General features: G+C 43.0%; 2 protein-coding genes across 5 annotated transcripts; both read right to left on the bottom strand.

The window, feature by feature from the left end:
• Window positions 1-7,581: 7,581 nt before the first annotated feature.
• LOC136527390 (glucan endo-1,3-beta-glucosidase 14-like) lies at window positions 7,582-11,449 on the bottom strand. Of its 3 annotated transcripts, none has more exons than XM_066520101.1 (4): window positions 10,973-11,189; window positions 9,778-10,817; window positions 8,689-8,801; window positions 7,582-8,047 (listed from the first exon to the last, which is right to left on the bottom strand). In XM_066520101.1, exons 1-3 carry the CDS (start codon window positions 11,046-11,048, stop codon window positions 8,724-8,726), a joined length of 1,194 nt encoding a protein of 397 aa, XP_066376198.1. In that variant the 5' UTR covers window positions 11,049-11,189; the 3' UTR covers window positions 7,582-8,047; window positions 8,689-8,723. The 3 variants fall into 3 exon arrangements, with proteins under 3 accessions (XP_066376198.1, XP_066376199.1, XP_066376200.1); XM_066520102.1 differs by having other exon boundaries at window positions 7,582-8,018; XM_066520103.1 differs by lacking the exon at window positions 7,582-8,047 and having other exon boundaries at window positions 8,122-8,801; window positions 10,973-11,449.
• A 4,437-nt stretch (window positions 11,450-15,886) lies between these two features.
• On the bottom strand, window positions 15,887-25,116 carry LOC136526855 (nuclear pore complex protein NUP1-like). Of its 2 annotated transcripts, none has more exons than XM_066519428.1 (8): window positions 24,434-24,524; window positions 23,683-23,729; window positions 22,962-23,119; window positions 18,841-19,015; window positions 18,184-18,486; window positions 17,963-18,031; window positions 16,885-17,349; window positions 15,887-16,502 (listed from the first exon to the last, which is right to left on the bottom strand). In XM_066519428.1, the coding sequence occupies exons 1-8, from the start codon at window positions 24,441-24,443 to the stop codon at window positions 16,080-16,082; spliced, it is 1,650 nt and encodes a 549-aa protein (XP_066375525.1). In that variant the 5' UTR covers window positions 24,444-24,524; the 3' UTR covers window positions 15,887-16,079. The 2 variants fall into 2 exon arrangements, with proteins under 2 accessions (XP_066375525.1, XP_066375524.1); XM_066519427.1 differs by lacking the exon at window positions 24,434-24,524 and adding an exon at window positions 24,794-25,116 and having other exon boundaries at window positions 15,888-16,502.
• Window positions 25,117-26,295: the final 1,179 nt, after the last annotated feature.

Genomic DNA, 26,295 nt, shown 5'->3' with positions numbered 1-26,295 from the left:
CATAGCACATCCTTTTTCCATGTTTTTTGCTCTTGGTTGTGTTGGCCTTGCTTGAGATGTGATTCTTTTGTTGGGCTTTGGAGAAAGCAAGGTTTGAACCCTTCTCAAGCTTCTTCACCATGTTATCACGGTTATCTTGAGAAGGTTGTACTTTCTCCTTACCCTTCAACTAAATCACATCTTTCTTTAATCTTTTCACCTCTTCTTTGAGCTCTATGTTTTCTATGAGATTTAGCTCAATCGAAGATTGGCTTGCTTGAGGAGCACACTCATTAGTACATGAAATATTTAATTGAGATGGTGTACTAGTGAGTGAATGTGTGAGAGGTTGAGAGAGTTTTACCGATGTGATCACAACCTCATGAGCTACCTCAAGCATGATGCTTGATTCTACTACTTCATCATGAGAGCACTTTAGATGAACATAATTTGCTTGTAGCACATTATACTTGCTTGATAGTTCATCTAGCCTTGCCTTGAGCTCTAAGTTTTCCTTTTCTAGTTGTGAAACACTAGAAGAGGATTTAGTAACTAAAGCATGCTCAATCGACAATTTATCATACCTCTCATTTATTGCCTTTAGCTCTTGCAATTTGGAGATGAGAAACTTTTCTTGATTTTGAAGTGATTGCTCTTGCTTCTCAATCTCTTCTTCAAGCTCATCATTCTTTTCAACTATCTTCATGATGATGAACTTGTCTTTGCGGTTGAGATGATCAAGGTTGTAGTTGTCTTCAACTTCAACATCACTCTCATCTCGATCATCTACTTGTGCTTTCTCCTTTTCTTGATCTTTCTTGTTACTCTTTTTCTTGCTTTTCTTGGCCATGAGACACAAGTGATGAGTATCATGAGATACTGAGGTTGACTCATCACTTGGTCGCCACCGGGCTTGAGCATCGTTGCAAACAGCGGCTCGCTGGTCTGCTGCCTCAGCCATACCAGACACGTCCGGTAGGCATACCGGGTGCAGGCAGACAGCAGGTCATGGCCTGCTTGCACTTCTTGCTCTGGCTCGGCGCTCTTGAGGTCTTGTGAGGCTTCTTCGCTGTATGAAGACACAATGGACATACTTTTCATTGTCTCGATCTCAAGTGCATCATCACATTTGGATTTTCCATATAAATCAAAAAGTCTAGTCCAAATGAGATGAGCACTCTCCAGAGGTGGTTGTCCATTGAAGATTGCCTCATCTTGAACCTCTACACTTAATGTACTCAAAATGACATTAATAGCTTGAGCATTAAGTTGCACACATATCTCTTCCTCTTTTGACAAATTTTTGTAGTTGCTCCAATCAACTATAGGAAGAGGTATGCTTGCATCCATAATATGCTCAATAAGAGGACTAATATCTCTAAAAGCATTGAGTATATTAATTGACCAAGATAGAAAGTTTGAACCATCATTTTAGAGAAGCACCGGCTCCAACTCGATAGGTGTCAACATCCTTTTCTCATGGAGGTGAAGCTTTAGGTAAGAACCTTGCTCTGATACTAATTGAAAGGACCTAGGATGCCGCCTAGAGGGGGGGTGAATAGGCGTTTCTGAAAATTAACACCTTTAAATGTAGAAACGATTAGTAAAGGGAGTTTCCAAAATGGAAACTCCAAATAAAGAGTAGTACCACCCCTCACAAGTTAGCCACAGAGTATACAAGGTATAAAGAATGTATCTAGAAGCTACAACCCTGCAACACAAAGTTAGAACTAAAAATAAATATTTTCTGCACAGAGCTCTAATACCGGACGTGTCCGGTAGGTATACCGGATGTGTCCGGTACGCGCGTGTTCTACAGTAAAGTCGTGCACAGTGATCAATACCGGACGTGTCCAGTATGAATACCGGACGTGTCCGGTATACACGATTCCAGCAGAACAGCCCCAAACTTGCTCCCTTCGATTTATATCTTTAAACCAAACTACAGGTTTCTGCTGGAGATGACAGTAAACACAGAGAACCTGCACAAGAGCTAGAGCAACACAACTATCGAATGAAATGCAAATTGAGACACGATATTTGTTTTACCGAAGTTTGAACTCGTTCGAGTCCTACTCTCCGTTGAGGGGGCTGCGGGCGACCCAGCGAAGGTCAGCCCTAGAGGGCACCACGAATGTCACTCTAGCCGAAGTCTTTTCCAACTCCTTTTCCTCCTTCCACTAGATGATTTCGAGGCGGCGGAATCGACCGTTACAAACTTCCGAAGCAACCACAATCTCTCGGTTGCTCTCCGGCGATGCCTAGCCATCTAGGACCGAAGAGTCCAAGAGTAACAAATGTAAATCACGAGATTGACAATATGCACAAGTGCTCAAGTGGTGGCTTGCTCTCTTTTTCAAATTCTCTCTTAACCCACAAATTGATTTTGCAATTTGGATCACACACTCACTAAGAGAGGGTTTAGGAGAGTTGGCAAGGCTAAAAAATGTGTGTGTAAGTCAGCAGAATCAGCAACCTCCAAAGATGGAGGCTTGGGGTATTTATAGCTCTCTTGAAAAACTAGCCGTTTTATAGCCGTTGCCATACCAGACACGTTCGGTATGCATACCGGACAGGTATGACTTACACTGCGTCAACGGTAACTTAGTTACAGTGAAGTTGTGAGGCGTCGGAACTCCCGATGAATGCCGGGACTCCCGACCGTCGGAACTCCCGACTCATGTCGGAACTCCCGACCCTCAGCAAATTTGAAAAACATGTAACTGAGTTAAAGTTAGTGAGGTATTGGAACTCCCGACGAATGCCGGAACTCCCGACCGTCGGAACTCCCGACCCTTGCTGGGACTCCCGACTGTCGGAACTTCCGACTTACGTTGGAACTCCCAACGAACTAACCCGAGAACAACAATTTTACAGCTGCTGGACAAATACCGGACACATCCGGTATTGCCAGACCAGTAAGAAATCAGTTAGCTCTTTTGTCTCTCAAATACTCAAAACTCACATGGGTTGGCTTAAGCACTTATGAAACATTATCTATCAACATGATGCATCCCTCTTAATAGTACGGCAAACCTATTAAACTCAAGATAAAAGGAAAAATGAATTTATACCACTTGAGTTGATCTATTTTGAATTGATGTCGTCTCTTTCAATCTTCATCAAGTAAGGGTGCTAACATGTTGATATTGATCTTTTCACTTGAGCATAGCCATCTTGAGCATGTGACTTGATTCCATTCACCAAATTTGAATAATCCCAAATGTATCAAGTCACTTCCATCAAATACTTCATTATAGATTTGATCCTTGACATCAATATGACCATCTTAGCTTGATTAGTACCTCAACTAAATGCAAGTACTTTCTTCTTCACCCTAGCTAGGTTCTTCGGCCGCCAAGCCGTTGCTTGCCCTTTACCCTTGCTTAGTACCTCAAAGCCTTTCCTTGCTATCTTCACCATCTCAAGCCATCAAGTCACATCTTGTGTTGAATCATCCATTCATATGTATTGTTATCTTTTTCATTTCAATTTAGCAAGCTTCAAATATGAGACCATTCCATATGCAATCCCTCATGTCTCATTAACTAGTAATCACGAGCTTGCTTTCACATAGTACATGGAAATCCCACAATAAATAAGCCTTAACATGAATTCCATTTGCATTGTTGTCTTGTGCTTGAATTAGATTGTTTATACAACAACACATCATTTTGGCTTTCATTAAGTACCTGTGAGATAACCTATTACCTGTCCACACTTAGCAAACAGATTAGTACTTTAATCACGTTGTCATTCAATCATCCAAAACCCACTAAAGGGCTAGATGCACTTTCAGACTTAAATAGAGAGACCCCACGAATAGAGCCGTTGGCTCTCTGTTTCCTAAAAAATCGGGGCGACCGAACGCGCTGGTCGTATTGATCGGACGCAGGACCCCAGCGTCCGGTCCTCAGATTTTCGCCATGTGTCCCCTGCTTCAAATGTTGATCGCCCGATCTCAATGGTCATCAGTACACTTAAGTTATGACCGTACGCACTATAGTGTAGTACCAGACACACAGTCGCATAGTGTCCGGTCACTTCCACTAAGGTTCCATTCATGACCGGACGCGTCCGTCCGATCACGCTTGACCGGACTCGCCCAGCATTCGGTCACTCATGATGTTCTCTATGCTGGATGCTGAACAGTGTTCGCCCAGAGTCCGGTCGCCTGCGTCCAGTCTTAGGCCGAGAGTACCACCTTCTTTTATAATTGACCAGACGCTGCTCCCCAGAGTCTGATCACCTGCATCCGGTCTCAGGCCGAGAGTACCACCTTCTTTTATAATTGACCGGACGCTGCTCCCCAGAGTCCGATAGCCTGCGTCCGGTCTCAGGCCGAGAGTACCACCTTCTTTTATAATTGACCGGACACTGCTCCCTAGAGTCCGGTCACCACGTGACCAGCGTCCGGTCACTGTTTGTCAGTGAAAAACACCTCCTTCGATTCACCAACTTCTCCACCCTTGCTCAAATGTGCCAACCACCAAGTGTACCACCTTGTGCACGTGTGTTAGCATATTTTCACAAACATTTTTAAGGGTGTTAGCTTTTCACTAGATCCTAAATGCATATGCGATGAGTTAGAGCATCTAGTGGCACTTTGATAATCATATTTCGATACGAGTTTCACCATTCTTAATAGTACGGCTATCGATCCTAAATGTGATCACACTCTCTAAGTGTCTCGATCACTAAACCGAAAAGCTCCTATCAATTTCACCTTTGCCTTGAGCTTTTTATTTTTCTTTCTTCTTTTCCAAGTCCAAGCATTTAATCATCACCATGTCATCACCATCATTATGTCATGATCTTCATTTGCTTAATCACTTGGAGTAGTGCCACCTATCTCATAATCATTTTGATAAACTAGGTTAGCACTTAGGGTTTCATCAATTCACCAAAACCAAACTAGAGCTTTCACCCGCATTGGCCGCGCCCGCCATGCTTTGGTTCGGTTGGCAGAGAACATAGGAGACAGCATCGGAGGGATAAGAGAGAGACAGTGAAAAAAGATTCACATTTATTGCATGAAGACCTCTGCACTATGGGGATAGTTTCTCCGGTGGCCAGAGGTTGAAGATGAACCTGACCGGTGGGGTCCACATGTCAGCGAGTGGAGGGAGAGAGAAGCAGCAGCGGGAGGAGAGGCGTTGCCACGCTGGCTGACTGCGTGGCATGCCACATCAGTAAAAATGGTAAAAAATTAGGAGGGTTACTGTTTGCTATGACAAATGTGTAGGTGCCCATATAAAAATGACAAACGAAGGAGTACCATCCGTACGGATGGCAAAAAGTTAAATGTCCCCATTAGGAGAGAGAGAGAGGAGAGAGTAGTGTGGAGAGCCAAGTGGGAACTGGGAAGAGAGGGTGAGGAGATATTTTTCACCGAACCAACGAGAGGAGATTTTTTTTATTTTTAACACTTTTTTTAAATCTGACACTGTTTTTTTTCAAAACTAATACTTTTAGTCGTGCCTATTCGCATGGCGCGACAAAATAACTCTGTCGCGCTATGCATGGCGGCGCGGCAGGGGCAGTCAACGGTTGCGGCGACCGCTGACGTGGCAGGTCTGACACGCCACCCGTCCCGGTGCGGCGAGCCTGCGGCGCCACGCATCACGGCGCGGCAGACCTGCTACTCCTACTCGTCTTGTACTTTTGCTGTTGTGCCTGCACACAAAGCCTGTATGGCCCTATGGGCTGGCTATGGTAGAGCAAGCTAGGAGAAGGCGTGCACACAGAGACATGTGAGTGATGTGACACCACGATAGCGCAGGCTTCTCCATTGTGACCTGACACAATGACATCTCTCCCTCGGTCTCTGACTTGCTTTTTGACTGTGCACTTGACGCAGCGCCATTGTGACATGCACGGTGCTTGAGAGCAGCTCACGGGCTACCAGCATCTGACTGTGTGCAGCTCATGGGCACAGGAAAAAAAGAATCGAGTCACTTATTAATCTGCAGCAAGAACGAAACGACCTGATTGAACAAAAGAAAGACCTTGCCATACAACCAGGAATGTATGTTTCTCTTCCTCCTAGCATGCCAGAAAACAACTGAAGAAGAGAATGCTGATCCCAGCAAAGTCACCACTACTTCAACCTCAGAAACAGAGCAACATGGCCTGGCAAACAACGCCAGTAGCAATAAGCCCAAGAATTCAGGCCATCCAAGGAGAAATAGAGCTAATGCATCGAGAAGACAGCCTCACGGCCAGCCACCTAGGCAGTAGTGGCAGAGGAAAGAAGCAGACACTTCACATCAATAACATTGAAGCAATGATGAGGATGTGACTTGTCAGTTGTTTTTATCGGTTATATATATTAATGTCGTGCCCCGCATTTGTTTCATAATTGTGAGGCTGGTACATAGCCAGATGCGGGTAACCCGTGAGCTGCTCTCAAACACTGTGCATGTCACAATGGCGCTGCGTCAAGTGCACAGTCAAAAAGCAAGTAAGAGACAGAGGGAAAGGTGTCACTGTGTCAGGTCACAGTGGCGAAGCCTACACTACCGTGGTATCACATCACTCACATGTCTGTGTGTGCACGCCTTCTCCTAGCTTGCACTACCTAGCCAGCCTATAGGGCCATACAGGCTTTGTGTGCAGGCACATCAGCAGAAGTACAAGGCGAGTAGGAGTAGCAGGTCTGCCACGCCGTGATGTGTGGCGCGGCAGCCCCGCGCCGCGCGCTGTGACGGGTGACGCGGTAGCCCTGCCACGTCAGCGGTTACCGCAACCGTTGACTGCCCTTGCCACGCCACCATGCATGACGCGGCAGAGTGATTTTGCCGCACCATACGAATAGGCGTGTCCAAAAGTATTAATTTTGAAAAAATAAAATAAACAGTTTTGAAAATAGTTTAAAAAAAGTGTTAAAAAAATCCGAGAGGACGACAACCAACGTGGATAACCGTACAGATGCAGAGAGGCAATAGGCCAGCGTCCGATTTTCATCAATGCTGTAAAATAATTTTACCGTGGCCACCCTCCGTGCCCGTTCTGGCTACGCTGTTGTTTCTAAATGTCAGATGTCAATACTAGCAACTAGCATCCTATGCCCAGGTGCTCACTGATTGAGCGTGTACCAAAGTACTTCACGAGCAATATAAAGCATTAGATACTGTATGGAAGAAAGAAAATGATTGTAGTCTAAAGCAGGGGCTATAAAGATGGGATATGCAAAAAAAAGTTTTACCTTTTCTCTTGATATACTCTTCTTTATAAAAAAAGATCAAAAGATTCGAGAAACAAAGAACGAGAGGGAATGAAAGGAGTGCGAGTGACCATTATATCACTAGATCCGGTTAGGAAAGAAGTTTATAAGGATATGGTTAAGATATGATTACTTCAGCAGTAAGGGTGTGTTTCGTAGGAGAAATAGTGATCCATGGTCCTCGCGCTCCTCATTTGATTTCTTTGATCTCCAACCACATTATTGCTCACAAAGCTAATAATTGGTACAGACATGAGGAATTAAGTCATTCCACTAAAATCATGAAACAAGTTCATCATGCAAGTTCTTCGGGGCCACCTTATTTAGGATTGGGTGATTGCTCAAACCAAACACCCTTAAAACAATAACCATACATGTTTTGCATCAACTCCATTCTTTATAGAGAGAAACTCTGCCGGTGGGGGAAGACTATCCCCCAGTTCCCCACGGTTTTTCCAGAGTTGGTGACACAAAGCAATATATGAGTATTAAAGAATAGTATTATTAGTGTATAAAGCTTCAAGCAATGGATGGGACCACGGACCACTCAGCAAACCTTAACAATACAATATGCTACAGCTTTAATCAATCAATAGAACCACTCGGCAAACAGGGCAACAACATTCCATACCGTATCCTTCGATGCCTTTTGATATCTATATGTATATTCTCTGAGGTTCTGCAACTATTGCTTTTTAAGACCTTCGAACAGAGCACAGCATAGGTGCGCATGCAATCCTTCAAGGCTTCAAACCATCCACAAAAACGAATGCTATTCTTTCAGTCAGCATCTGCTTTGAGTGTCTACTGGTAACTGATATGTCAAGATGAGATACTTAGCGCCTGTTCGGAACGCAGGAATTTCACAAGAATTGTGCAGGAATTTCATATGAACCAGTTCATTTTCACAAGAAAAATGCAGGAACAGGGAAAGTTCCGCCGTTCCACACGGGCCCAAAAAAGAACAATGATTTGTCAGTCTTGTCAGGCTGTCTGCTTGATGCACATCATCCCAAATACAACAACAACAACAACAAAGCCTTTTAAGTCCCAAACAAGTTGGGGTAGGCTAAATGAAAAATAATAAACATTTAAGGTATCCAAGCTCGAGCAATAACCTGATTGTTAAAAATGGAAAAAAAAACCCTATGAGGCTAGAAGTTGCTATGATAGAGAACTGTCTTTCACATGGTTATTAGTTTGATATAGCATTTCGACTGCTAAAATAAAATATGTATAGTGAATGCTGGGTGAGGGTTCATTTAGAGAAAAAAAACAGAGAGTGAATTAGATAAACTGAGTATGGTTTTCAGCAGGTATGAATCATTTTTTAGGAAAAAAAAACTGAGTATGGTTTTAAGCAGCAAAGCAGGACAGCATCAGGAGAGATTATTGCAAGAGACAGAACTCATGTGCATGATACTACTATTTGGATTTTCAATGTGAACTTGCCATTCCCAACATTCTAACTTGCTCAGTTGTACCTTTACTACGGATGTGTTATGCTGTCCTCAAGTCACTATGGCCCAAAAAGAATGAAAATACATAAAAGAACTGTAGCCCAATAGTGTAAAATCCAGCCCCCAGCTCGAACCTTCTGCAAATAGAAATAACATGCTCAAGTCAGATTACCTTCGACTATTAGCAATCTGTGGCATCAGAATCAAATGTACACATGATATACATCACTGGAATTTAGGAAATAAAATGATTACAGAAACTAGGAAATTACGTCAGCTGGGATCATATTTATTAAATAATGACCCAAACTAAGCACGACTTCAGTGGAGACCACACGCCACAGACAATTGTTGTGTTACAATAAAGCGCATGAGGCTGGTCGTTCGAAAAAAAAGCGCAAGAGGCCAGAAATGAGATACCCACAGTTTTTTGTACTAAGTTTCAATCCCAGTGTCTTAACTCTTGAGTTGCTTGCTGGGAAAGACTGGGGACTTGCTATACTTTTATAAAAAGAGAATAATAGGGTTAACTGAAGAGGTTATAAAAGCTATTTCTGATCATTATGCTTTTTTGAGTATCAACGCTAAATGCTCACTTCATGTCATTTTTGTTTTAAAACAATGGAAATAAGGATGGGTATGCACATGTCCAAATTATACAAGAACTGGGATTTCAGGAACCACACAAATGTCCAAACATGGATATCAGTTAAGCTCCATGTCCCTCAGTCTTTACTAAAACCTTCTCTCCTGTACAATTTTCTAATATTCCAATACCGAACATGTTTGCACAATATCAAAAACCAAATTTATGGGCTAAGACCAAGAACATGCTGTCCTCAACATACAAGTTTTCACATAACAGACCCAGCATACAGAGCAACATGTTGCTTCCACAGTAGCAATAATATTATGATACTGGAAACTATATGTTGTTCATTAACTACCGTCTTAACACGACCATCCCAAATTCCCGGTATCAAAATATGGCTCCACAACTAGGCAGACTCATTTACATTTCAATCCAAGTCAACAGTCATCTAATGAGAATCAACAATAAATACGTTGCAGAATCAGCAGCATAACCTAAAAGGGCAAGAATCCATTGCTTACCTTAATGGACAGCACTGATGAGGATGCAGAAGAAGGTAGTAGACCTGAGACACCGATGTCATATGAAATCCTTCCATCAGGAAGGAACAGCCCATAATGCCTCTCAGAGCCAGCTCCAGGCTTCTGATTCTCATTAAACAAGGCAAATATATATGCTTTGACTGGTCTCTTTGGCTTCAAAGGAGTTCCTGTCCTCAGAAATAGCCGTTTACGAAGATTGAAATTATATGTCCTTGCATTCTCAGATGAAGCTCCTGCTTCATTTTGATCCCCGCTAGAAGCCCAGCCAGTCTCTGCCACTCGAACCTCCATGTCATCATAACCAGCAGCATGTAGAGCAGCGTAAGCTGCATCTATCTGAGCATCAAACATGTTGTCATAGTGCAGGCTAGTATTCGGGTCCACTATTCCCTTGTTGGGTTTAAAGAGAGCATAATTGATATCAATATGTTCTGGATCACTTATGTAAGCCAAAAAGGGGTATGCGTTGACATAGAAAGGTGAGCCAATCATTGCAAAGAAGTCGAGGAGAGGTTTCATGTATGCCATGAGCTCTTCCTTGAACACACATGCAGAGGGTGGATAAGAAGTAGCAAAAACAGCTTCCGAATGAGGTGTGAAAAGCTCAATTTTACTCTCCAAGTGGAGCCTCTTGAGTCCATCATACACGTTCTTCACAGCATCAACAAGTGGCTGATACAAGCTTTGATCCTGGCCTCCCAGCACCTCATTTCCCACAGTGATCCCAACGATGCGTGTCTCAGGGAGATAAGGTTGCACATTTTGATTTAGCCAGTCCATCGAACGGCTTGTGTTTGCGGCCATATCTTTGACAAGCCCATTGGGGATTGCGATGACCAGGTTGATCCCAGACCCTTTGAACGCATCGAGAACGCTGTGGTCCACGTCGTATATCTTAACATTCCTTATCTTTGCTCTCCTCAGGAGCTCCACCACTTTATCAGGGGAAGGGATGTTGTTTGCTATTCTCCCATAGTTTATCCCGTAACCGCCTACAAAAGCTTCAACGGCTAGCGGACCTAGTAACAACAAACACCACCAATCAAATTTCAGTATAACAAAAATAGGCATTTTTGTTACATGGTAACAGACATCTATTGCAATTGTCGCCAACTGATCGCGACAACCCTAAATCACTGAATTGAATATGTATCATGAAGGAAAATGTCAGTACCAGGTGGCGGGAACGCCAGGAGGCAGCAGCAAAGGAGCAGCGCCGTCCGCGGCACCATCATCGCAGGCACCATCATCACAGTCCGGAAATCGATCAGCGAGGAGCAGGAATCAAACAGGAGACTGCCACAGTGGGCACCAGCAGCGTCAGAGAGGCAGGCAAGCAGCGCCTTGCTGAGCACTTCGGTTCCGGGCCGGGGCGTGGCACCGGGGCGGCAAGTTCCATAGACGGAAAGGGGCCCTCCAAGGCCGGGCACGGCGGGTGCTCTCCCCACGCCGCCGCTGCTTGTGCTGTCGCACGGGGGAGAATCAGCAGCGATGGAAAAGGAAAACAGAATCCACAAGAATCTCGGATCCCTCGCTTCACACAACACCGCAATCACAAACAAAACCACCAACAACGACAACGGCAACACGAAGGATGGGTCAAGAAGAAGGAATCTTGACTCCTGCGCCGCCCTCTTAACACTCCGCCCAACAGCAGCAAGCAGTCAAGCAGCGAAGCAAGGCGGTGGAAGTATGCCTGGTGGAAAAGAGGCGAACTTTCTCCTGGCTAATCTCGCACGAGGGAGGGGGGTTAAGATGGTTTGCTTAGCGAGAAGGAGAGATCGATCGGGGGGGAAGGGGTGGGCGGACGAAGTAGATTGGCGAACCAACGAAGGGGGGACGCCGGTCGGGAGTGAAGGGGACGGAGCCGAGGACCTTACCGCCGGGCCCGCCTGCCGGCGGCGGGCGGAGGGCGGCGAGAGCGACGGAGAGGGAAACCGCAACCGCTGCTCCGTCTCTCTCTCTCTCTCTCTCTCTCTCTCTCTCTCTCTCTCTCTCTCCTGTGGGCTATGGTGGACGGGGTTTCGCCGTTCCGGCTGAGGTTTGATTTTTGAAAACGCGGAGGGGAGGGGGAGGGGGAGGGGGAGGAAGCAGCCGAGCCGGGTGCGCAGGAGTAGGACAGGGGCAGGCGCCGTGGCGGTGGGGTGGTGTGGTGCTCTGTGCGTGCGTGTCGTGGACCGGCGATGGTGGGGACGAGCAGGGTGGCTTTTTTCCTTGGCCGTTTAGCGGATCGCCCCTTCAAAGTCTATAGATGTATCGACGTATCGTGTACGTTGCCAACCCTTGGGTTTATTTTTATTTTATTTATCTTTTGAAAACATGCCTCTTGGACTTTTTTTTATTCTTCTAGCGGTTGCCTTTTGTTCCATATTAGAGATGGGCGTTAATCTTCTCTATTTGCAGAAGCAAGAGATGGAGTAGGTGTGCCTAAGTCTAATAACTGTCTAAGCTTCTCAAGAGTATACTTAGGTTAGGTTTGTTTCGGATCAAAATCCGATTCTCGGTTGGCCTACCGTGAAGCGTTTGGCGGATGGTGGAGAAAATCATGCGGTGGCTGAACTGCACGTAGTTCATTTTATGTGGTGGGTAAATTGGCACCTCCGACTGCGGATGCGTAAACGTAGCTCGATTATCTAGACCCCATATCCAAACAGGGCATTAACCTTTCCACGGGAAGCATTCACATGGAATAGGAATGTCATAGTGTAAGGGTTGAAGGATCAATGTGAGATGCATACAAGAGTCGATCTGAATAGCCTCTTGGTTAGGCACACACCTTCTAAGTTTGATCACTAGGTAAGGCCCATGTGTTGAGACCATATGTGGAAGGGATAACGACTTGTTGGAGATCGTAATATGGTAATGTGGATCCATAATTATCTTTATGTATATAAAAATATGATCCTCTCTCGGATGTAGACTCAGGTTAAGGGTTTCCTTAGCCAAATAGATGTCTAGGAAAGTAGAATTGATTATGGTGACTTTGTTAAGGTGATGGAAAAATGATAATTCAAGGGTGGGAATGGACGAAAGGATAATACACTCGACTTTTCCAACTTTGGACTTGATAACGCATGAGAGACGAGTGGGATGAAAAGAGGAGCACTACTTTGTGTTTCATATGAAGGTCATGTTGGATATTTAATTTGTAGCTCACTATCTGTGCTTGGCAAGGTCCAATGATATAGGGAAATTGGCTTTCGTCAGCGTGGTTTTGCATTATGCTTCTTTGAAAGAATCTTGTGTTATACTTTTTGATGCTTCCTAGTTCTACTAGGTGCGTGTTGGATAGGAAATGAATCTATATATAACAATTTATCATGTTTCCATTTAGAGCTTCTGATTTTAAATGCTATTGGGAAGAAAAAAAAATCCACATAAAATGTCTGAATTGAATAGGAAATTTATGCGAATTTCAGAAATTTTGTAAGCATAGAAAAACAAAATGAAATGCCTAGTTTTTGTATATATGAAACACCATCGGTAGATAACTATACATGTTCCTTGTGAATCTTACCTTAAAAATGGGCAATTCAGACCTAGATATCATAATGGGGGGCCATGTCTTGAAATCATATGTCGAAATGAGTAACACCTTATTAGAGAATAAAATATAATAACGTGAATCCATTGTTTTCCTGGATATCCAAAAAGGTTGGATCCATTGTAGGTGGATGGGTGACCTCGTTAAGGTGATCAGGCATGATAATTGCAGGGTGAGAACAGATGGAAGGATAACACAATCAACTTCACCAACTTTGGATTCTTGATCACACTAGAAATGATTGGAAAGAAAGGAGGAACGGTACTTTGTATTTCATATGGATCTTTGTATATCCCTAGCGCATTTGGCATGGCATGGGCATAAATCAGCTTTCTTTGGTGGTTTTGCAGCCCCCCTCCTCCCCACCCTCCGAAAACATTTGACGGTATATTCTTTTATGCATCCTATTTCTAGGTGCATATTAGATGGCTTTATTTGAAATGTTATTATTAAAAAATTCCACATGAAATGCCTTAATGGAATAGAAAAGCTATGTGGATTTAAGAAATTTTGTAAGCTTGGATCAATAAAATGAAAATGGCTAGTGTGCACATAAAAAGGCCTGGAACCACATTGGCAGACCACTAGACATGTTCCCTACAAATTTAACCTCAGATTGGACAGTTTGGACCTAGATATCATGACTTTCCAAGCAAGCGGTCGTGTACAAAGTATTGCACAGCTTCTCCTTTGTGAATAATGAGAGTAGATCACAAGAACTTGACCACTCGGGAAAAAGGTCTCCCTAATAAAATATAAAAGAATTTGCAGCAGAGTAATAAGAAATTCGGGGTTGGTATGCAGGACTAGAGTTGGTGGAGCGAAAGGTGAGATGACGATGTCGTTAGAAAACATATCTTTCAACCAACAGAGTGGAATTACACACGCGTCTCTGGCCCTTTATGATTTGATTCCGATGAAGGCCGTACCGTGTTAGTGGCCCTAAAAGCCTATTTCTGTTGTGCCTAAGCATCGCCATTTATATACGTTTTCCTTAGTGCTGACGGTGCAATACTAAATATTCATTAGGTACTCAAAAGCTTTGCCATGCCAGGGTGATGTGGTGCTTTTAAGAGTGGTCATCATCACTAGCTCAGATGACATGGCACTCACTACCACAAAGTTCTTTTCCGAGATGCATGCTGCTTTGCTAATGGCATCCGACTGAAGACCTCGCCATTGACTGACTGAAGAAAGTCTGAAAATATAGAAAGAAAACTACGAGAGAGTTTAGTTTTGCAAAGAAGCCCTCAAAAGATGTCTGGAAAAAGATTCAAAATAAAATAAAAGAAATGTGTTTGTAACGTAGCTGAGAAAAAGGCATAACCGTAGGCGTTGGAACGGAAAAGCGTGGCAAGCCATCATGTCGTCGTCGTCCCGGCCAGGAGAGGGCGTGGTCGGCCAGCAGTTGCGAAACCCTAGTTGTCCGGCCGGTTGCGTGACGGCGACCGTGCACCCGTATGGCATCGCGCGCGGAGCTTTCTCCGGCGGAGCGCCCGCGATGGCGTCACAGGATCGTGGGCCTGGTCCCCGTGCGGCCGTGCTCTGAGTTTGATCCATGGGCTGCATGGGTACACCGGAATTTCGTGCGCCCGTCAAGCCGGGGCCCGCCGGAGAGAGCGACGCTGGATCCTCTGGATCTACGGGAGAGATACAGGGCATCATTACGCGATAACAACGCATCATTAGTGAATGACCACATACTGACCGATCGGGTCGGGCTGATCGGTCTTCCCAGTTGTGTTCTAGTGATGCCCGTCAGGACACGTTCCTAGCTAGTACTGGCTTGGCCTTGCACAGAGCCTGCACTCGAGTGAACGGACGCTAGCTAGCCTGGCCCAATCCTGGCCGAGTGATTATTTAGTACTACTAGTTGGTGAAACGTAGCTAATCGGACGATCTGACGCTTCCTTCAGTGCTCAATTATAGTACCTTCAGTGCAGGGAAGAACAAATAATGCACGGACTGACGGACTAGTAGATTCTTTCCCCGTTCTTCAGTTCTCCCAACAACCGACGCGTCTAGCTCGATGTGTTGGTGAAAATTTGGCCAGCATCCTGTTTGATGTGTGGAGCCTTCTTCAGGAAGCTACAGAATATAATCCAGATATCCACACGTACCTGGTTACGTGTATGGCACCGTTATTTGGGCAACATTTCACCATGCTTTCAGTTCAGTGGCGACATCAATCAGTCCAGGCGACTCCAGCCTGTGTATGCGATGCAATCAGGCAGCTGTTTCTGCATCAACCCGTCGTTTTCATGACTCGGACTCGACTCCTGTCTTTAGAAACCAGGTCATCCTCCTCGTGCCTTTTGGTTATCAGAAACCGGCTGGTGCATTCATGCGTCAAAAAATGCGCAGTTTCAAACGCGCTTTGCCAAGAAAGCAACTCTTTTCAACGGATTATATCAGCAGTGACATGTCACATACCTTGGACTGAAAGGATGGTGGAACTCCATTCAGCTATGAAAGCTTCTAAATTATAGGCCAAAAGGACTGATGCCCAATGACACAGCCACAGGTGCAAACCACTGGGAAAATATCGTGCCAATGAAGAACGCCTAAAATATGTAAAAAGAAGTTTGAATATACTGATAAATGAAACGAATGTCCTCATGTATATAGCTCAAGTAGCACACTCCAACTTTCTAAAGGCATCTTTCATCGACACACCAAAAGAGTGGTTGAATTCAGATCTTAAGGTCAAAAACAAACTGCATCTTTGACAACTATATCAAAACACAAGCTCTCGCTTATTATCAGATCCAAATTTGAAGGTTGGGTCTGTTGCGCCAGCACCAAGAGAACTGCTTGTGGAGTTGAAGGAGAAAACGAGTTTGTTGGCCGTACTGGGTGAGCCAAAGGTGAACGTGGGAATATCTTCATTAGTGATTGGAAGGGTCCTTGGTGGTGAAGCCATGGTTGGTGTAGGCGGCGGTTCAAGTAGAGAACTTGGAGCTTTAGGAATAGGAAATGTGAAGCTGAAACCTTTGCTAGTGTTTTTATTATCCAAGACCTCGGCAACTGAAGTGGGTGTTAAGTTTGATTTCAGAGGCTGCTGAGAAGTGCCTGCTTCAGAAAAATCTGAGTTAGCTCCGCTTCTCTGGACTTTTTCACTTGACTCTTCTGCAATAGGACTGCTTTGAGGTTGCTGAACCTACACAAGGTGAAACACAACCAGCTGATTAGTGGAGTATCTATAGTTTGATGCTACTAGGGATCTGCTAAATTGATACTGATCCAATCTGCGTTGATGGTCAACTGAAAATAGCAGTAGAGAACAAACTAAAATAAGTGATCAGGAGAAAATTTCAGGTTAAAAAAAAACATTGTTTTGCATTGCAATACAACAATTAGACGTGCATATAGAAATTTTTCAGTAATTCAGTATTGCATGTATACAATTGATTTTACGTTCAAACAAGATTCAGAGTAGCTATTGGCAAGATAACTAAAAATCTTTCATTGCCCTCATAACATGTACAATTAGTAAACAGTAGTACAGTATATCGTGCTAGAAAATGCAAGTGGGAGTATACCTTCTTCCCATATGTAGTCTCCGAGTTAGCACTGCCACTCTCATTAATGCTGCTCTGTTCATTACCATTACCGATACTGAAATCAGGCCCTTTGATCTGTCTGTTGGTGGCAACAGAAGAAGTATTTCTATTGGCTAATGTCTGTCTCAGCCCTAGTGGCTTTGATGTAGGGGAAGGAATAGTCCTGTCAAGTTGCTTAAGTATTTTGAAAGCTGTTTCGCTTGACTTGGGATGAACAGATACTGAAGCACCCCTGGAGATATTGTCTACACCTGAAGCACGTCCAAAAATTGATCTATTTTCTGTCATGCTTTTGCCATCTGACCCTTGCAAGTTGAATGCAACATTCTTCATTGCGGCAGAACCTTCTCTTGGAATAGAACCAAAAACATCTCTCTCTCCCCTGGAAGATGAAGGCTGCACCATACCACCACTTGTTGATGCATGTTTATCCTCTAGTATTGTCTATAAAGCAAATAAGAATATTATTAGACAAAAAGGCACATATGGCCATACAACATCTTTACATTATTTTTTTCCATGTGACGGCACTTTTAAGGTCTAAACATAGCAAGCAAAGTTATAACTGATTTTCAGTTGTCGATCATTGTTCAAAGTTTTGGGGATGCTGTGCAATAATTGCAGGAATTACTTATAGTCAAATATAATCAGGTTTGACAACCTTTCAAAAGGAGAACAATATCACTCGATCACAAACAAGCTAGAATAAAATTTGATTAGTTATTACAAACTTGCACAAATAGTTTCAACATATAATACAATTATGTGGGCTTAAATCAGTCCAAGGTTTCTTATTTTCATGAAGCAAAAGAGACAAGTGTGTATCATGATAACAGTAAAATACATCAAATTTATCTTTACTTCTATAAAAACAGTTGATTGGTTTCTACACAAGAATCTACTGTTCACTGATTTGTGTATACATAGGTGTACAGATAATCCAATAAATGGTCTTCCACCTTGTATCTATGTGGTTCCTTTGTGGATAAACGATTAGCCGAATTTCGAATACTTCATAATGAAAATCTGTTGCAACTGATGGGCAACTAGCTAGTACCTTACTTCCAATAGAAAATGGAGTGGAAAATTGTGTCTGTCCATTGTACGTATCACCATGCCTGCTGTTCTGCAGTTACAGACCAAATAAGCATGAAACCTTTTAGCTCCCAAAGGTAATATATGAATGCTAGTACATAGTGATAGACACAGTTGATGACAAATAAGAGACATTGCATAGCTTAGAATAGAAATCAATTGCAAGGAAAGTCAATATGCAACCTTAATAGATCTTCGAAAAACTGATCTATTGTATGGTGTGCGAGAAAGAGGCTGAGGCAGAGTCCTTCCTTTATTACTTTGTGGTGTAAGATAATTGGGACAACCTCGAACAACTGAACCAGGCCAGCATACAGAACAATCATTAGTTATTGTAGGGAAAACTTTTGATGTCGAATTGTCAGCCTCAACTCCATGACTCAAAGCTCTGAATTTCCGCCTTTTGGACTCGTGTACAAAAGCTGAGGTCTGTGCTTCCATAAAAGCTTTTGCAATTTCAATCGGTGAAGAACCAATGCCATGCACCTAAAATGACAATAAAGCACAAGATAAGAGAAAACAACAAATGAAGCAAAAAAAAAGGAATATTTTTGTATTGCTTAAGTGCTGTGCATATATAACTCTCCAGTCTCCAGCACACCCTCTGTTGCTATGGGAGGGAAGGAGGGAGATTAAAATGTTTGAATCAATATTTTAATTTACACATAGTTCAGAAAACTATTACTCAGCTACAAGCATACTTGAACTTCAAAAGCATATAGGCAGGATTCACATCACATAGAAATAACAAAGGCAACATGATCAGCAGGTATCTACCAATATGTTCTGTACACAGATAAGTAATCATAAGTTGGCATCGCACAGTTCAGTCATTCTTACATTGGATGATGGAACAATATCAGTCCTCAAGGATGGCTGATCCTCAATCAGTTTGGCAGGTGTTGAAAATGATGTTTCAAAACCTTTGGAAGTAGATACTGAAGGTCTCTGGTCTTCCACACTAAAATCAGGAGTCCTTGACCGCATGATCTCTGTAAGACGTAGTGTCTCATCCCTGTATAAGACCAAAAAGGATCACAGGCATCTGAAGTTCCAAACCTAAATGCACAATAAATTCAAGAAATACTGGGCAACCACAACTGTTGTTCAATATAGACATAAATCTTTCTCCACATGATGTGTGATGACTCGAGTTATGGTAGTCAATGGAAAGAAGTAAAATAATATAAAAAAGCAATGGGCATCGTTGTCTCAACATAGTAGGTCCCAAGCCCCGGTAAAGGAGAAGGGTTGTGATAGGCGTGGCGAGCCAACGTTAAATCTAGCCATTCTAATGGAGATGAAACCCGAAAGAAAACTGTTGGGGCGTAACCCTCTTAGCGATGCGCCATATCAGAACCCGGGTATGGTGTTAAATGAGCAAGGGCCGGGTCGTCACCCCCGTGACGCGCCGTGTCGCGATCTGGGCACGGTGTCAAGTGAGCAAGGATCGGGTCGTCGCATCCTTAGTGGCGCGCTACATCGGCGCCCGGGTGTAGTGAAAAATGAGCAAAGGTCTTCGCATCTGAGTCGACGGGTGCGAAGGGTAAGGAAGCTAGTCGAACCAACTAGGATCCGTTTAGGTAGTTGAAATGTAGGGTCGCTTACAGGTAAGTTAAGAGAATCAGTTGATACCGCGACTAGGAGGAGTGTAAATATATTATGCTTTCAAGAGACTAAATGGAAGGGTCAGAAGGAGAAGGAGGTGGACAATACAGGTTTCAAGCTTTGGTACACAGGGACAGTCGCGAATAGAAATGGAGTAAGAGTTTTGATTGATAAGAGCCTCAAGAATAGTGTGGTGGGAGTGAGAAGGCAAGGAGATAGGATTATCTTAGTCAAGCTTGTCACTGGTGATATGGTCTTGAACGTAATTAGTGCGTATGCCCCGCAAGTAGACCTCGACGAGAGTGCTAAGAGACAGTTCTGTGAAGACTTAGATGGCCTTATTAGAGCTGTACCTAGTAGTGAGAAGCTTTTTATAGGAGGAGATCTTAATGGGCATGTAGGTACCACAAGCGCAGGTTTCGAGGCAGTTCATGGAGTTTTTGGGTATGGTAGTAGGAATCAGGAGGGGGAGGAAGTTCTAGACTTCGCGGTAGCTTTTGACCTAATGATAGCCAACACTTTCTTTAGAAAGAAAATCTCATCTAGTGACCTTCAGTAGCGGACAACACTCTAGCCAGATTGACTTTGTCCTCGCAAGAAGAAATGACAGACGAGCATGCTTGGGTTGCAAGGTGATACCAGGGGAGTGTGTTGTTTCTCAACATAAGCTTTTGGTGGTAGACTTTCATTTTCAAGTGTGTGCCCGTAGGGATAAACAAGCTAAGATTGAAAGAACAAAGTGGTGGAAACTGAAAGGGGAGACGTCAGAGGTATTCAGGGAAAGGGTTATCAAAGAGGGCTTTTGGAAGGAAGAAGAGGACATAAACAACATGTGGGAAAAGATGACAACCAACATTCGGAAGGTGGCCTCAGAGGTGTGTGGAGTAACCAAAGGAAGTGGAGGCGAGGCTAAAGATACTTGGTGGTGGAACGAGGAAATCCAAAGGGCTATTAAGGAGAAGAAAGAATGTTATAGACGCTTGTACCATGACATGAGTGTGGACAACATAGAGAAGTACAAGGTGGCAAAGAAGACTGCAAAGCGAGCTATAAGTGTGGCAAAAGGTAGAGCGTACGAGGATCTTTACCAACATTTGAGTATGAAGGAAAGAGAGAAGGACATTTATAGGATGGCTAGGGTTCGTGAGAGAAAGACAGGGGACTTCAACCAAGTTAAGTGCATTAATGATGAAAGGGAGCATCTCTTGGTGAAGGAGGATAAGATCTGACATCGATGGCAAGAGTATTTTGACAATTTGTTCAACGGTGAGAATACGAACACAACCTTTCAATTGGATGACTCTTTTGATGACACAAATAGGCGCTTTGTGCGGAGAATCCAAGAATCTAAGGTTAGAAAGGCGCTGAAAAGGATGAAAGGAGGTAAGACGATGGGACCAGATGGTATCTCAATCGAGGTGTGGAGATGCCTCGGGGACATAGCTATAGTATGGCTAACCAAGCTGTTCAACCGTATTTTTCGATCGAACAAGATGCCTGATAAGTAGAGAAGTATATTGGTACCGATCTACAAGAATAAAGGGGATATTCAAAGTTGTACTAATTACCGAGGAATTAAGTTGATGAGCCATACTATGAAGCTATGGGAGAGAGTTATCGAGCATCGCTTAAGAGCAATAACGCGGGTCTCTATGAACCAATTTGGTTTCATGCCCGGAAGGTCAACCATGAAAGCCATTTTCTTAATAAGACAAGTTATAGAGCGGTATAGGGAGAAGAAGAAGGACCTACACATTGTTTTTATTGACTTGGAGAAGGCTTATGATAAAATACCAAGGAATGTTATGTGGTGGGGTTTGGACAAACATAAAGTCCCAACGAAGTACGTCGGGCTCATTAAGGACATGTACAACAATGTTGTGACTAGAGTTCGAACAAGTGATGGAGACACGGATGACTTCCCGATTAGGATAGGACTACATCAAGGATCAGCTTTGAGCCCTTATTTGTTTGCCTTAGTGATGGATGAGGTCACAAGGGACATACAAGGGGACATCCCTTGGTGTATGCTTTTTGCGGACGATGTAGTGCTAGTTGATGAAAGCCGGACATGAGTGAATCAGAAACAGGAGTTATGGCGGAAGACTTTAGAGTCCAAAGGTTTTAGACTCAGTAGAACTAAAACTGAGTATATGAGATGTGACTTCGACACTACTACTCAGGAGGAGGAAGATATTAGTTTGAAAGGTCAAGTAGTGCCTAGAAAGAATACCTTTCGATATCTAGGATCAATGCTACAGAAAGATGGGGATATTGATGAAGATATTAGCCATAGAATCAAAGCAGAGTGGATGAAGTGGCGGCAAGCATCTGATGTCCTATGTGACAAAAGGGTACCACAGAAGCTAAAAGGCAAGTTTTATAGGACGACGATTAGACCTGCTATGTTGTATGGTGCAGAATGTTGGCCTACGAAAAGACGACATGTTCAACAGATAAGTATCGCGGAAATGCGTATGTTGCGTTAGATTTGCGGTCATATAAGAAGGGATCGAGTTCGGAACGATGATATACGTGATAGATTAGGGGTAGCACCAATTGAAGAAAAACTTGTCCAACACCGGTTGAGATGCTTTAGACATGTCCAACGGAGACCTCCAGAGGCACCGGTGCGTAGTGGAATCATAAGCCAGGATAGTAACGTGAAGAGAGGCAGAGGAAGACCGAAGTTGACTTGAGTAGAGGCAATAAAGGGAGACTTAAAAGAATGGAATATACCCAAAGACTTAGCCTTAGATAGGAGTGCTTGGAAGACAGCTATTCATGTGCCTGAACCTTGATTGCTTCTGCTGTGTTTCAACTCTAGCCTACCCCAATTTGTTTGGGACTTAAAGGCTTTGTTGTTGTTGTTGTTGGGCATAATATGACATTTGCATGCAACATCCTTTGACAACAATACCTGTGTCAACAATTTGTCATTAAAATCCAATTCCCACTCACCCATTGCGCCCTACTTTTCCCCCGAGGGCTTTTACTTTTTGGGGAAAGGTAAGCTTAGGGCATTGATACGATCTCCAACAACACTTATAGTGATTCTTAGGCATTATATTATTTCAGGTAAAAGAACTATAAATTGCAGAAGCCCTTTTAGTCATGGATCTAGTAGTATCAATTTTATATTTTCAATCTACATAATTATTTGATATAATTTTACCAATACATATCATAAACTGATTTACAATTTCAATTAGAGGGTGTATTTGGATAACAAATTAAGGAATCAAAGGGAAATTACAAAGTTCGTTACTCTACCTTTCAAAAGATAGAAGCAACATCAATGAACTAAAAAAATAACATAACAGTCAAAACGTAGAAGGTACAGAAAAACCTGCCTAGAAAAATATCTCTGGTTGATTATGTTCTCAATGTCAGCAAGCCCATTGCCATGACTTGGATTCCTGTCACCTTCCAGAAGCAAGTTAAACGTATTGCTCACGGATGTTGGTGGTAGAATGGCTGCAGCATTGATGTTTGGTTCTGTGGAGTGTCTCTACAGTTTACATTACCGAGTGAGAGATTAAAGACAACATTCACGCACAGATATATCTTGACTGGGAAATAAATGGAGAAAACGTAGAAAAACAAGGTAGAAACTGATAAAAAATCTTGCAGTTCACAAGTAACACAAAAGGCAAAATAGAATATGGTTAGCAATCATTATCCTTCTAGATGCATTGCAGCGATAGAATCAAAAGTGCAGGATATGCATAGGGAATATAGGCACCATTGCAACATCTAAGGCATGTTAATAAGCAGTCAGCCAATATAGATCAGCGATATGATCTATGTTTTCAACAGTAACGGCCTAAGAGAAGGGAGCTTAATAGGGTATCTTCTTGTGCTAACTATTTTAAAGTTCTGAGTGCAAAATGATTGTCCATAAACTGTACTAACAGAAGTTATCTGGTGTGATTACATTTACTTCTGACAGCTGCAGCATTTTATTTGAAGTGACATAACAACACATATTAGAAATAGACTCCATAGACAGAAAAAATGTACTTTAATAAATCAAAGAAAATAAGCATTTCCAAGATAAGTAACTTTGCTTACTTCATGAATAACTTCCAGTGATTCACGATGAACCTCTTGATCATTGTCTGCATATGTTTAAAACACCATTAAGTAATCCACATTAAACACCGTGCATGATTGGAGGCTATATGGAAACTCGTCAAGTATGATCGATCTACATGATAACTGACAAATACATCACATGACCATAATTTCATAGATGCGTCAAAAAATATAACAGCAATACAGATGGGAGTGCTGCTAAGAAACTACTCACCTATAGCAAAGAACTGAAATAAATAATGAGGTCATATATAAATTTAGATTATATAATAGTTTATCACTAAAACTACTCTTGTTACTCCCATGATCCTATAATACCAGATGGACACTAGTACAGCCTTAGGCCCTGTTTGGATCCATAGGACAACAACTAGTTGACTAATTTTTAGTCCCTAATAATCCAAATAGACAGACTAATTGTTAGTGTCCTAGTCATGGACTGGTTGTTAGTCCATTAGTCCACATATAGGAGCTAATAGGACTAGTTGTTAGTTCTAGTCCATCCAAACAGGCCCTTACACTAATAACACGGATTGGGAACCCCAAACTTGACCTCAAGTTCACTACACATCAACTAGTATGCCCATTCCAAAGAGCATAACCAATAATCAAACCATCACAAACCACAGCAAACCGAAGTCCCAAACAATAGTAATTGTCAGGAAGTACATGAAGGGCCGAAGTCCAAAACAATAGTAATTGTCAGGAAGTACATGAAGGGCTTAACTAAATCCCATCAGTTGGTAGACTTTTGACACGCTTGATCATGAGTCCACTAGTGGATCCAGAAAAGCAGGCACCAGCTAACTTCTTCAAACCTGCCACATAAAACCCTAGGTTGGAGATTGATGCAATGCAAAGAGTAAAATGGCATGAGCTGCACAGGCGCTTAACCCTAAACCCTAGATAGACTAGCGCTGATCTGAAACAAAACGCGAGCTACAGTGAACTCATTCGCCAAAGGCGACAAACTCGCTAACAGAATAGGTAAGACGTCGCAGAGTTTCCCCATTTGATCCTCTTCCGCAAACGGGCGTCAGCCGATAGCAGAGAGGTGCAAGACAACGAGGGCAGTGAGGGGAATCACCGGAGACGGCGCGGTCGCGGGGCATGGTGGGGAATATCCTCGAAGCCACGGGGACCTTGGGGAGCCACCGTCGGGGGCCACCCCCGTAGGGCGACGCGCGGTGCAACCCGTGGCGCAGCGGCCGCCTGGACGGGCCCCCGACGCCGCCGGTGTCCTCCTCCGCGGCATCGGCGGCCGCAGGAGCACCAGCCGGAGACTGCCACTGGCGCGACCCCATCATCCTCGCCTTCGCCTCCCGCTTAGCCAGCGGCCGGCGGCCGGCGCTCTGCGCTGCGCTGCTTGCTCCCCCGCTTCACGCTCTCCTCACTTGGGTCATGCGCTGGCCGCTGGTGTGTGCGGCGGACCGATTCGGGTTAGGAAAAGACGACAGCCCAAAAGGCCCAATGGAAACCTGTTCTTCCTCTTTTTTCTCAAAAAAAAAAAGAAACATGTTTTGCCTGTTCTTTCTTCTTCTTATTATTATTAAATAAAATTAATAAATAACGCTAATGAAAACCATGTTAAACGCTGGATATGACATCCAAAAATGTGTTCCGTGGATCAAGTACAAGATATGTGATCTCCCTCAAAAAAGAGTCGTTCTCGCTTCCTAAAAAATCAGTAACTTTTAACTTTGACCAAATATATTTAACAAAATATTAATATTTATGGTATATAATTAGTATCATTAGGTAGATCGTTGAATATACTTTCATAATAAACTTATTTGGAGATATAAATATTGCACGTATTTTCTATAAACCTAATTAAAGTTGAGAAAATTTGACCAGCACGATTCCCATGCGACTCTATTTTTGAGACGGATGGAGTAGGCAGTAATTTTGGAATTTTAGTTCGGAGCTAAATCGTTCATCTAACTAGTTATTATATAGTTCAGATAAGAGTACTATCTCTTATTTTTCAGACTCATATCATTTGCCATCGATCCTATGCTTCTCTGTGTATACTTTACTCATACCTATCATACATATAGCCTCTCAAGTCTCACCAACACATCACAAATCAAACCAGATCCTTCACTATTATCTCATTTATCAATGTATGAAAGATGATTTAATTGAAAATAGAACCACTTCTTATTTTATCAATTTGTGGTTGTTGTTATATATCATGCTAACTTGCATAACTTCGGACATTCTACAGACATACAGCAAACTATAGCGATGTTTAATAATTTTGATTAGTGTTTTCTCGATACTGTGGTTGATCTATAAAATGATATATAAAGGGACACAAAGTTGTTGCTTGCAAGGCATCATGAGGTAGGTTATAGTTAATAGATAGATGTGGTGTATTCTTTGAGCTATATTTTTCTTTCAAAGGGTAACCTTCTGTACTTGGTCTATGAAAATCATGCCTAGATTTCTAAACCATACCACTTAAATCCACATTCACTCCCACATGGGCAATTAGCGGTGACAATAAAAATGGGATTGGTAAATCCAATGTCGATTTGTGAGAAAAAAAAAATCTACGTGCCTATGCATATCTAGATGTAACAC

This window comes from Miscanthus floridulus, chromosome 19, assembly GCF_019320115.1.
Source record: "Miscanthus floridulus cultivar M001 chromosome 19, ASM1932011v1, whole genome shotgun sequence".
Lineage (NCBI taxonomy): Eukaryota > Viridiplantae > Streptophyta > Magnoliopsida > Poales > Poaceae > Miscanthus > Miscanthus floridulus.
This window is presented reverse-complemented; position numbering and strand designations above follow the sequence as displayed.

Excerpts from the sequence above, each read along its gene's own strand:
- LOC136527390 (XM_066520103.1), bottom strand. The coding sequence starts at position 11,048 with ATGATGGTGCCTGCGATGATGGTGCCGCGGACGGCGCTGCTCCTTTGC. Across the intron at positions 10,818-10,972 it reads CCTGGCGTTCCCGCCACCTG|GTCCGCTAGCCGTTGAAGCT; the intron begins GTACTGACATTT and ends TGTTGTTACTAG. Across the intron at positions 8,802-9,777 it reads CATCAGTGCTGTCCATTAAG|AAGGTTCGAGCTGGGGGCTG; the intron begins GTAAGCAATGGA and ends TTCTATTTGCAG.
- LOC136526855 (XM_066519427.1), bottom strand. The coding sequence starts at position 25,013 with ATGATGGGGTCGCGCCAGTGGCAGTCTCCGGCTGGTGCTCCTGCGGCC. Across the intron at positions 23,120-23,682 it reads CACTGGAAGTTATTCATGAA|AGACACTCCACAGAACCAAA; the intron begins GTAAGCAAAGTT and ends TGTAAACTGTAG. Across the intron at positions 18,487-18,840 it reads ATATTGTTCCATCATCCAAT|GTGCATGGCATTGGTTCTTC; the intron begins GTAAGAATGACT and ends TTGTCATTTTAG.